Source organism: Chiloscyllium plagiosum, chromosome 22 (assembly GCF_004010195.1).
Source record: "Chiloscyllium plagiosum isolate BGI_BamShark_2017 chromosome 22, ASM401019v2, whole genome shotgun sequence".
Lineage (NCBI taxonomy): Eukaryota > Metazoa > Chordata > Chondrichthyes > Orectolobiformes > Hemiscylliidae > Chiloscyllium > Chiloscyllium plagiosum.
In genome coordinates, this window is record NC_057731.1 from 30,817,952 (window position 1) to 30,831,226 (window position 13,275).

The 13,275-nt window shown below is 39.6% G+C and overlaps 1 protein-coding gene across 1 annotated transcript in view; it reads right to left on the reverse strand.

The window, feature by feature from the left end:
* Nucleotides 1-13,275, reverse strand: part of zgc:174164 (uncharacterized protein LOC570656 homolog) — a 55,215-nt gene that overhangs the window by 28,778 nt on the left and 13,162 nt on the right. The window contains exons 5-9 of the mRNA XM_043712671.1: nt 11,721-11,797; nt 4,611-4,800; nt 2,071-2,136; nt 1,903-1,974; nt 723-892 (exon numbers count right to left, since the gene is read on the reverse strand). Coding sequence (XP_043568606.1) covers nt 723-892; nt 1,903-1,974; nt 2,071-2,136; nt 4,611-4,800; nt 11,721-11,797 — 575 coding nt within the window. The remainder of the gene's footprint in view (nt 1-722; nt 893-1,902; nt 1,975-2,070; nt 2,137-4,610; nt 4,801-11,720; nt 11,798-13,275) is intronic.

Genomic DNA, 13,275 nt, shown 5'->3' on the forward strand with positions numbered 1-13,275 from the left:
GTTGTGGGACTATGAGGTTGGAGGCGGTGGTTTGGAGATCCCCTGAGGTGATGAGGTTATGGATGGTCTGGGACATGATGGTTTGGTGGTGGGAGGTGGGGTCATGGTCAAGGGGGCAGTAGGAGGAGGTGTCCGCGAGCTGGTGTTTAGCCTCAGCAATATAAAGATCGGAGCGCCAAACTACCACCACGCTTCCCTTGTCTGCCGGTTTGATGGGAGGCGTGGTGGTAGTTTGGTGCTCCGATCGGACACCTCCTCCTACTGCCCCCTTGACCATGACCCCACCTCCCACCACCAAACCATCATCTCCCAGACCATCCATAACCTCATCACCTCAGGGGATCTCCAAACCACCGCCTCCAACCTCATAGTCCCACAACTCCGCACCGCCCGTTTCTACCTCCTGCCCAAAATCCACAAACCTGACTGCCCCGGCCGACCCATAAATGGCATTTATTGCAGGTATAATCTGCAGTAACCTGTAAACTCTCCTTAAACTCCCATATCTGACAAGAAGAGCATACCACTTTACTAAAGGCCATTTACAGACCCATAAAATAACACCATCTTATTCCTCTACAAAACACTGCCCCAGGTTAAATTAATAGCTTTGACTTATGTTTTAAGTTTAACCACATGTTGAAGTGCTTAAAGGGGTTTCCATCAATTTTATTGCAACGGAGTTGAAGAAGCCTGGATGGACTTCTCATAAAAAAACTTACAGAATAAGATGCCCACTGTCATGTTGCTTCTCAGGAATCAGGACTCGTTCTCGCCATCTTACAAATGCGCCCAAAACCTCTCCAGCAGTTCCGTTGATGACAATCTGATCTTTATCTTTCCAGAGCACAAGCCCAGTCAGTATGACACGGACATTCAGAGAGCTGTACATCTAACAGATGATTTAAAAAAGTTAGTATTTTTGATTGATGATCATTTTTCTAAATAGCCATTCAATAGCACAGGACTTGAGTATCACTAGAAAAAGAGACATTTTGTCAAAGATCTTCATCTTTCACTCAATAGGACACCAATGTTAAAGGGGAAAAACATTATATATTGTATAAGAAGAGTCCTGTTTGAGACAGCAGTTATATGGTTCATTCTTTAGGGCATTGCCTTGATTAATCACAGTCAAGATTAGAGTAGTGCTAGAAAAGCACAGCAGGTTAGGCAGCATCCGAGGAGCAGGAAAATCGATGTTTCAGGCAAAAGCCCTTCATCAGGAATGAGGCTGGGAACCTTGGGGGTGGAGAGATAAACGGGAGAGGGGTTTTGGGCTGGCGGGGAAGGTAGCTGAGAGTGCAATAGGTGGGTGGAGGTGAGGGTGAAGGTGATAGGTCAGAGAGGAGGGTGGAGCAAATAGGTGGGAAGCAAGATTGACAGGTGGGACAGGCCATGAGGACTGTGCTGAACTCGAAGGTTGGAGCTGGAGTAAGGTGGGGGGAAGGGAACTGAGGAAAGTGGTGAAGTTCACAAATGACATTGATTAATCACAGTCAACCTGGCGGACATGTTTAAAAGACCTAATATCTAATGAGGTACAGAATGGATAAAGGGATATGATGCATATCACCATTGAAGTAGTATTTCCACAGGATCATTGATTCTCAAACCTAAATAATGTCCTACCTGGTTCCTCCAATCTATATGATACCAAGTCTATTACTTTAAACCATACCATGCTTCCTTACCATCTATAAATCTCATCATACATAGTGTGATACCACACAAGGTCTGTAATCACTAGTTCATGCCTTTAACCATGCTAGGTACAATTCCACACCATATGGAACCTTGTGTCTCTCTGAGGTGATAAAAGCTATAAGAATGTTGAGAGTCAGGAATGTTACATCTAGATTAGATAAATGAAAATTGACCCACAAAAAAACTCATACATACACCATTTACAATATGAACCAGTTCAACCATTTGCTCCTGAATCAGAGTTTCATTCCTGTTGTGCAAATTATACTGAAAAACACAAGACATGACCAAACGTCAATAGATTTAGTGATAATGATATCTTTTTAATGTAATTTTGAACAATTTGAAGAAATTGAGACTTACTTTATCATTATCAACAACCAAAACCAATTCCACAAATCTGGTTCTTGGTAAAACAGCTCGCTTTTTCTAATGGTTAAACATAAAGATAGAATTAGATGAACATGGTATTGGTAATTTCTGTATATACCTAATTCTGTGTAGTTTGCACATTAGATGCAATAACTTATAATGCAGCTTTCTCTTTACAGAATAAGTATCTTATTCTATGATTGCAATATCAGAGTACATACAAAATTATACATACATTTTGTCTATGTTTCTAGTTCTTGTTCTCTCAGTTATATAACAGAATACCCTTATTTTTGCATTATGGAAAATGGATTTGAACATACATTTTTATTATCCAATGCATTATTGACTAGAGCACACCCCAACAAATGTACTTCTCTGAAATTGCTAAAGGTGATTTTACAAAACAATCAGGAAAAAAACTCAATGTATTTTTAAAACAGGTCTTTGTACCACAATTGCTAAGAGGAGAACTGCATTGTAAAAGGATTGGTTTTGTTGAAGAATAGAAATGCAACACTAGCAAAACTAATTTAGGCTGTAAGGTTCATGCAATTATTGCTTGCACAATCATCCCTTTGCAGTCAGCTTGTGAGACTTTGGAATTTAGTACAAACAGCTTTTATGGGATTGAAAATCAGTGCATTTCTTTACGTGGGTGGAATTTTTTTTGAGGCTGTGTGCAAACATCGTAAAAATGGAAGGGACTTGCACTCGGAAGTGAGTTGGGTTACGTGTGATTACTGATGAGAATGGTGATGACTGCAGCATCACTAAGTTTAAGACATGATTGGATAATATAATGTTGGACAAAATCTTTGCTGTGCATATATATAAAATAATAAACCCAAATATACAAAACATGTATACTTCTGAATAGTATTCATTTGTTGACTTTGCTTAAATGGTAAGACTGTCAATAAAGGATTGTTAAGGACATGTTCACATGCAAAACCAATGAAGAAATACGTCCTGGCCTCATCTGGTGAAAATTGAAAAAGTCAACACCAAGCCGGATAACTGAGAGTTTCTAAGATATTTTTGAATCAACCTGCTCAGGAATGTTATTATATTCCTCTGGAGCAGGAGGACTTGAACCCAGGCCTACTTGCTCAGAAGAGCCCCTGGGAGCATTTTTTCTTCTTATTGTTTCTTTTATGTCCAGATGTGCAACTGAATGATCTCTTTCCCCAGTACCAAATCATCTGTGATACATGTTCATCTGTTAACCACCACTAGTAAATCACCCGTGTTTTGTAATTGATTAATTTACGTGCAAAGCCTGTTAAGGGCAATGTAGACCATCAAAGGTGAGGGAGAGGTAGGGAAAGAGGGAGGCAGCTAAATCCTGAGAACATTTAACTGATTAATGGCTAAATTGCCACCAGGTGGGTAAGGTTAAAATCATTTAATGGTTTGGACAAGGATATTGACAATCAAACTGGCTGTACAATTATGGGAATATGAAGGGCCAAATGTTCCTGGGCCAATATAATAGACAATGAATAAACATCAGTTTTTGAAAAGTGGCAAATATTTCAAATGTTTTAAATGTGTTGACTGAGAAAGTATTGTAGTGCACGATTTTAGAAATGTACCACAATAATTCTAATATTATGATCTGTATCTTTGAAGACTCTTGAGTTGGAACATATTTTAGATCAAAACGTTACCACAACAATAAAATGGCATCAATGTGAGAAAAATATATAATGGGCTATGAGATGTGATGGTTAGTAAAATACAAGGCATTGGGAGGGGAGCCCAATGTTTTCTACCAATATGATAAATTACCAGCAGTGGGAATATAATACAACTGTTGTCAGAAGGTTAATTGGGTAACATGAATCACTAGTAAAGTACTGCCTCCCAGTCCCAACAGTATTTTGCCCTGACAGTCTCCTAGGGATGTATCTTCCTTATTGGCTGGTCTGTGGCCCAAGGTGGGGGACCTATAGGATCAATGTCTGCTCCTTCACATAGAATATGGTCACTGTTATGAGACTCCTCTTCTCTAATTGCTGGGACCTGCCTTGTGTCTGCTATTTACATTTTCACAGGCAACTCAAGGGCATTGATCTCCTTCAACCTGCAGTCTCAACAGTGGCTGCAAAGCTGTGAAACTGATGGTTCTGTGTTCTGGCCAGAAGCTTTGGGGTATGGGGTACATACCTCAATTGTACAGTGGTCCCAAGCTGTGGCTTTTTACTTGACGTTGCTGCTAAAGTGCCAGTCCTGGTTTTGGCACCTACTTTCAGGCGCCAGTTGCAGGTTATGATTCTCCCTGGGAAAATTCAGTTCTAATTTTATGCTTTTGTTAAAACAGGTTGTGTGCAGTATTCTGCTTAACTTGGATACACTGCATTCTTCAAAGATATATGTCCAGTTTCTATCACTTGTGATTTTACCTAGTTAAACATGGATTAAAACTGCTTCTAAGCTGCTCAGGAACCTATGATTCATTTTGTAACATGAAGCTTCTAATTTTTTTGTTATTAGATAATGAAACAATTAAATAAAGCTGTAATTACTCTCAAGTGCTGCACCAAGCTCCCATAGCTCGAATGACCATCATTGTTTGTTGATTGTTTGTGGTGAGGTACTCCGCATACAAAGGGTTCTGTTTGCATGTCCTCTAGTCGATAAATTAGGTGTTCAAAGTTAAATGAGTTTTCCAATGGCTCAATTCCAAAACTTCGTTCACCAACCAAAATAATTCCTCTGTAATACATACACAAGGATAAAGAATACATATTGTTGAGTTACTGTGATGAAACCATTAAAGGATTATATCCATGATGCTTTGCTTCCAGAGATCATCTACTCTTTTCGCTACCTCTGAAAGGCAGCCAACATAATCAAAGACCCCTCCTACCCCTGTTATAATCTCTTCCAACCTCTTTGATCGAATAGAAAATACAAAAGCCTAAACACATAGATCAACAGATTCAAGAATAGCTTCTTCTCTGCTGTTATTAGACTTCAGAATGGACATCTCAAATTTCAAATATAATGTTGATCTTGCTTTTGTGCACCTCATCTGCAACCTTGCTCTGTTCTATTACTCTTACAGACTTTGTATGGTATGATCTGCCTGCTACATGAAAACGAAACTTTTCACTGTACCTAGGTACATGTGACAATAATAAACCAAATCAAAATCAGCGGAGAGCCAGACTCACAGAACCAATTTTTGGATGCATAGCTAGTCATTTTTGAAATGAGTTCATGCAAACACACAAACAGAAACAGGCATTCACACAAATATACCCTCACACACTCAACTGAGTTGAATAACAGGAGGAAAATACTTCTAAAATATAAAACTGCATTTTGGCAATTTCACAATGTATGTTCAAGGCAGGTATTTCTGGAAGATATGAAGGTAACAATTTTACGTAGGACCTAAAAATGCTTAATCACTGTCCCTGGATTCTCTCAAGTTGAGCAAACCTCACCTTTCTCATTGCTCAATCTAGGCCAGCTACATTCCATGTGAAACTTTCACAGCCCAAAAGCATAAAACAATTGACCATCAATTACTGCTTTGATATAGAAGACGTCATTTTAGACTCGAACATCAACTCTGTTTGTCTTTCCTCAGATGCTACCAGACCTGCTAAGTTTCTCTCGCACCTTCTGTTTTTATTTCAGCTCTCTAGCTTTTGCAATATTTTGCTTTTACTTAATTTAGGACATTGTTCACAACATTAAACTCTGATAATCTAGCTGACTTTCATGTTCACTCGCATTTGAAAAAGTCTATTATTATCAGAAAGTAAAGAAAGTTCTACTGTCAGGCCTGCCTAATGTGGAATGTGCTTTCCTCCAGTCATTGATGTGGACAAAAAGTATATTATGTGTATTAATAGCCAGAAGCAGTATCACCAAAGCTTGTTTATGTTAAAGCATTTCAGATCACAATAAATTCTTTGTTTAAATTTTCTACAAAGGCCACTTAAATATTCATAATTAATTCTGTGCCATTGTGAAAATAAACAAATTGGAATAAATCATTACAAGTTACAATTGTAATTAAATTATTTCTACAAAATATAGTTGCCACAAATATACTTTGTGTGAAAGTGGTGCTATTCATCACCAAGTAGCAGAATTTTCCAATAAATAGCATAAATTCAGTCACACTGAGCTTATGTTGTACCATTGTTTATTTCACACAAGTCAAATATCAGGGCAGTCAGTGAAAACGTCTTCTTATCGAGGTATTCTAATTTCCCTGAAGGAGTTAGAACACAAAGATTGGAGGGTTGGTACACTGAGTGGGGCAAAATCTATTAGACTCTGCTTGAGCAGTCATGTGATAGATTTTAGGTGAAAGTGAGGACTGCAGATGCTGGAGATTAGAGTTGAGAGTGTGCTGCTGGAAAAGCACAGCAGGCCAGGCAACATCCAAAGAGCAGGAGAGTCAATATTTCAGCAAAAGCCCTGCATCAGGAATGGCTCTGCCTGAAGAGCTTTTGCCCGAAACATCAACTTTCATGTTCCTTGGATGCTGCCTGACCTGCTGTGCTTTTCCAGCACCACACTCTCGATATGTGATAGATTTTTTTTTAGATTACATACAATGTGGAAACAGGCCCTTCGGCCCAACAAGTCCACACCGACCCGCCGAAGCGCAACCCACCCAGACCCATTCCCCTCCATTTACCCCTTCACCTAACACTATGGGCAATTTAGCATGGCCAATTCACCTAACCTGCACATTTTTGGATTGTGGGAGGAAACCGGAGCACCCGGAGAAAACCCACGCAGACACAGGGAGAATGTGCAAACTCCACACAGTCAGTCGCCTGAGGTGGGAATTGAACCCGGGTCTCTGGCGCTGTGAGGCAGCATGCTAACCACTGTGCCACTGTGCTGCCCAAAGGCAACAAGGTGGTCTAGACCTTTGAGGGAATGCTTTCCCTCTCCAATCAAAAGTAGCCAGGGACTGTGCCACTATATTGTATCAAGTAGTTTACCCGCATGCCCTAGAAACATCAGATTTCCCTCTGCCCCCACAATCTCCAACACTGGAGTATAGTGGCAAGGATGATTTTATGGAACAACAACCAAACGGTTTCTTGCCATTATTTCTTTAACAGAGTTCATCAGTTTATAACCTGCATTTATGTCATTACTACATTTGAAGATCTCTGTATGCTACATATCTATAAGAAACTTTTTTAAACACTGAGCCTTGCAATTCAGTGATACCATTTTATGAGTGTTTAACCTACCAGTATGGTGGACAAGATGTTTGTGCTCAATGTTGCATTATTGCAGCTGGTATATTGTTATAGGTTGAAAGTAAAGACATCCATGGCCAAGGTCTAGAAGAGACATTAGATCCTTTGCATGCATTAGTAAGGATGTGTTTGAAGATTATTGTGCAAAATTGGATTTCACTGACTTAAATAGATCCACACACAAATCAATCTCTAGGTCCATCAGGATCTCCAATCTTTTGGCTATTCCCAACCAGAAAAGTTTAATTTCTGTTCTCATGTTTTTATTGCAAATTTTCGTTTTTATATTCTTCTCACATTCACACATCAGGTGGCACAGTGGCTCAGCGGTTAGCACTGTTGCCTCAGATCAACAAGGTACCAGGTCTTTTTTCCAGCCTTAAGCAACTGTCTGTGGGGAGTTTGCACTTCCTGCTCTGGGTGCTCTGGTTTCCTCCCACAGTCCGAAGATGTCTTTTAAATGTTGTAATTATACCCGCATCCACCATTTCCTTAGGAAGTTCATTCTGGAGGGATATGCGCCAGGAGGAGGCAGGTGGGACCAGTTTAGTTTGGGATTATGTTTGGCATGCTCTGGTTGGACCATAGGGTCTGTTTCTGATTCCATGTGCAGGTTAGGTGGATTGGATATGCTAAATTGTCCATAATGTCAAGCGTTGTGCATGCTAGGTGTATTAGCCATGTTAAATGATGGTTACAAGATGTTCAAAGTTTGTGAGAAGATTTGTAGCTCAGGTGCTCATTGTTGTGGTTCTGTTCGCTGAGCTGGGAATTTGTGTTTCGTTCCCTGTCTAGGTGACATCCTCAGTGCTTGGGAGCTTCCTGTGAAGCGCTTCTGTGATGTTTCCTCTGGCATTTATAATGATTTGTATCTGCCGCTTCCGGTTGTCAGTTCCAGCTGTCCGCTGCAGTGGCCGGTATATTGGGTCCAGGTCGATGTGTTTGTTGATAGAATCTGTGGATGAGTGCCATGCCTCTAGGAATTCCCTAGCTGTTCTCAGTTTGGCTTGTCCTATAATAGTAGTGTTACAAGAAGGTTACAAGAATAGGGTAGGGGGATGGATCTGAGTGGGATGCTTCTCGGAATGTTGGTGCAGACACAATGGGCCTGTGAGATATTGTTATTGGTTATCTTTATTAACTCACTCACCAACACGCTACATTCATTAAAACTGGTTCCTGTTCGTTCTCTCATAATCCTGACCCATTATTTACGTTAGCGCGGTTTCATTCATTCATTCACAAAACCATGGTTTGGAAGTATATTTTACTATCATAGATAGATCAGATTAAAACAATCCTTTCTAATTAAAACAATCCTTTCAAACTCATTACTGCATTTTTGCAGCTGCTCAGCCCTTGCTACCTCTGAGTAGATATCAATATTATAAACAATATCATCTCCATCAAGTCTCCACAAAACATTATAATATTAATCAGCCCTTACAAATTGTCTCTCGGACCTGAATAAATTACAGATCACCAAATTATTTTCACAATTAAGAGGTGTTAGTCCTTTTGTCTTTTAAGTTAGTAAATGTTAGTAAAAAATACTAGGCCTATATGCTCGAAATAAGTTAGCAACCAGTTTCCCCAATTAGTACGTACTTGTTAAATATCTCTTAACTGGGCTATTATCCCTTTAAGAAACTAACTGACAAAACAGCACTTTCATAAAATTGCAAGAATGAATGAAACTCACACCAGCAAATAGTAAATAAAATACAAAGTGGTGCAGGTTAGGCGAACTGGACATGCTAAATTCCCTACAGTATTCAAGGATGTGTGAGTTAGGTACAATAGTCAGGGGTAAATGTTGAGTAATAGGATAGGGAAATGGGTCTGGGTGGGTTACTCTTCAGAGGGTAGGTGTGGACTTGTTGGGCCAAACGGCCTGTTTCCATACTGTAGGGATTGTATGATTCTGTGAAATATCACAACTCTGATGCAGTAATCAGTTTAATATCCTTGATTCTTTTATTAAGTGCAGGTACAATTTCTAACTTACTTAGAGCAATATAGGCCTAGTAGTTTTTACTAACATTTACTAAGTGGGTGGCACGGTGGCTCAGTGGTGAGCACTGCTGCCTCACAGAGCCAGGGAACCAAGTTTAATTCTAGCCTAGGGCAACTGTCTGAGTGGAGTTTGCACATTCTCCCCATGACTGTGTAGTTGTCCTCCAGGCGCTCTGGTTTCCTCCCACTGTCCAAAGGTTAGATGAATTGGCTGTGCTAAGTTGCCCATAGTGTTCAGTCATGTATAGGTTAGGTGCATTAGTCATGGGTAAATATAGGGTAGGGCAAATGGGTCTAGGTGAGTTACTCTTCAGAGGGTCAGTGTGTACTTGTTGGGCCAAATGACCTGTTTCCACACTGTAGGGATTGTATGAACTTAAAAGACTAAAGGTCTAACACTTCTTAATTGTACAATCAGACCGGACAAATGCTCTTAATTCTATCAGGAGAAGAAGCCAGCATTTAGCACATGTTTTAACCCATCTCCTGTCTCCTCAAACTTTTGTATACTATAGATAAAACAATCTAACACCTAATGGCATATGAAACTGACAAAGCTTGCGCTTGCATTTGTTCCATAGATAAATCGTTCCTATAACAGTTCATGAGCCCATTGCTAGAGGCTACAGTTTGAGCAGCACCATGCCACATTAAGATACCCAGGAGACTTTCCTGCTTTTACCATCTGCTACAGCATTTCAGAGGATTTTTAGGTTAATAATCAGCGTGTTTGACCCTATGGTAAGCACACTTCTATGGGTCATCCAGATTTGGAATAGGACTCAAACCTGATCATTTAACTCAGAGGCAAGGATGCTACCCTCCATGAAATGAGATCTTTCAACAATAATAGATGAGATAGCCAGGTGAGTGTTGGCAATATTTAACTACAAATGAACTATAAAAAAGACAGAATTCCTAACCCCCAAAAGTTCCTACGAAAATATTCGGCATTCACCAGAACAAAGGCAAAGGCAGTAAATACTAGCTAATTGAAGACCGATACCTGCACCATAACACATCCTGAACTCAGATGCTCTGAAAGTTAATCCTCAGACTCTATAAGTTGGCTGCACTACATAGAAAACTCAACACTCTAAACAGATTCAAATGGACAGGTCTCTGTCATCAAGCATCTCAACATTTGAGGAGAACAGAGTTTAGGTTCCTAAAGGATTTATGTACCAGTGCCATTGCCCACATTCCCATTAGTGATTTCACATGTAGCATTTTGAATCAGATACAAAAATCAAGATTTGATTTAACATCACATATGAGACAACACCAATCTAGAAAATGAACATTTGGTCTACTTGCTGAGCATTGATCTGTCAAAGTGATGGAAGAATCCATCATCATCATAAGTAAGGAAGTATAATCTTTTGTGCAGAACTGAGAACTCTGCATTGCTTCTTTTGACTACAAGGTTGAATGGAGGCTCCAACTACCTTCTCAGATGGACATAAAAGATTCCATGTGACTTCTTGAAGCAGAGCAAACGTGCTTTCGCTGGTGTCCTGGCTAATATAGATCCACCAATCAACATCACTAAAAAAGTCCCTCCTGTCATGTACCTCATGACAGTTTGTAGGAACTCCTGGTATGTAAATTTGCTGCTGATATGACCCAAGTGAAAACATTTTAAGGAACTAAATCGGCTGTAAAATGCTTTGAATCAAAAGCTGCTACAGAAACAATATATTGCATCAATGTAAGGAAAATATTATAAATAAAGTACCAAATTAATTGTATCTGTAGACTATCTACCCTCCACTGTCCTCTAACCATACATCAATTAAAGACTATATTTTTGTCTTAAATCCTTGCATATAGCATATGAGATTTGATAATAGAAGTAGTTTACTTAAAGGTTTTGGGTTTAAATAGGGTTACTTTGTAATAGTCCCATCTTTGAATCAGAATGTTATGAATTTGAGTCTGACTTCAGGAACTTAACATATAGCCTATGTTGATATTCCAGTACTGCATTGAAAGCTGTAGGAAGTTACATTCCTTGAATTATACCTTAATCTGAGATGCGGATGTAAAATTGGTGTTAAAGATAATGCAGCACATTTAAAAATGAATATGGTTTTTTCTTGGTGTTTTTGACATGACAATGTTCCTCCTTTGCTGTGCACAAATATTTACCAACAGAATAAAATATTCTGTATCAAAAAGTAAGCACTTTCAGAAATCCTGGAATATGAAAAGTTATGATATTTTTCATAAGGTGCCATATATTTGCAATTTTATATTTCAAAATAAATTTGGATGAAAGCATTATCCATAAGATTTCAGTAAGACATCAAACTCAAATTAGGGGTGTACAAAACTATTTTTAGCTGTAAAATGGAAACAGTTATAATACAATACCTGACACCCGAGCACGTGCTGAACAAAACTTTGGAATCAATAATGCCCTCCACAACGCCATGGTAGTAACAGTGGGTCTGAAATGAATGATTCATTGGAGATATTAATTGCTGGCAGTTCTTCTATAATATGATGGTGGCGTTCTTGTGCGACCCCGCATTATAGAAAAATCACGCTTGAGAAATTGTGCTTAAAGTGTTAGCGATATTACAGCCAACAGACATTTTAAAATAGCATCCTCAATTCATCTATTGCATTACAGAGAATTTGTGTTGAGGAAATGCACATTAAAGCAGAGTGACCCATACTGGGTTTACAACACAGTTAAGACTGCCATCATTGCTATGGTGACATCATTGAAGAAAATACAGTTTTGGATTTCAGTGAAGAACTGAGGGCCATAGTGAAAACTGCAATGAACTTTCTTCCTCCTTCCTGCTCAAATGTATGTCTATGGGCTCTAATCAGTATCCAAACCTCAACTTAATTGGCAATTCTTCATATGTGAGCCAAGGTGACTACTGTAAGCACATTACTGTGAGTTATCCTGTTCTCCTAATCCCTATCAGTAGTGGTTATTGAATGATTAGAAGCATAGAAATCCTACACTGTGGAATCAGACCTTTCAGGTCATTGAGTCCATCCTGCACTTCTGAACAGCATCCCAACCAGACCCATCCTCTTACACTATTTCTACAATCTTGCATTTCCCATATCTAATTCACCTAACTTACACATCCCTGGACATTCTGGGCAATTTAGCATGGCCAATCCACCTAACCCTTTGCTGATTTTCTCTATACTAATCCGTGGTCCCAACAGCCAAATTGAAGTCAACTGACTTCAGTAAGATGTTCAACAAGGTTCCCCATGAGAGACTGATTAGCAAGGTTAGATCTCACGGAATACAGGGAGAACTAGCCATTTGGATGCAGAACTGGCTCAAAGGTAGAAGACAGAGGGTGGTCGTGGAGGGTTGTTTTTCACACTAGAGGCCTGTGACCAGTGGAGTGCCACAAGAATTGGTGCTGGGCCATCTACTTTTTGTCATTTACATAAATGGTTTGGATGCGAGCATAAGAGGTACAGTTAGTAAGTTTGCAGATGACACCAAAATTGGAGATGTAGTGGACAGCGAAGAGGGTTCCCTCAGATTACAACACGATCTGGACCCGATGGGTCAATGGGCTGAGAAGTGGCTGATGGAGTTTAATTCAGATAATTGCGAGGTGCTGCATTTTGGGAAAGCAAATCTTAGCGAAGAGGGTTCCCTCAGATTACAACACGATCTGGACCCGATGGGTCAATGGGCTGAGAAGTGGCTGATGGAGTTTAATTCAGATAATTGCGAGGTGCTGCATTTTGGGAAAGCAAATCTTAGCTGGACTTATACACTTGATGGTAAGGTCCTAGGGAGTGTTGCTGAACAAAGAGACCTTGGAGTGCAGGTTCATAGCTCCTTGAAAGTGGAGTCGCAGGTAGATAGGATAGTGAAGAAGTTGTTTGGTATGCTTTCCTTTATTGGTCAGAGTATTGAGTACAGGAGTTGGGAGGT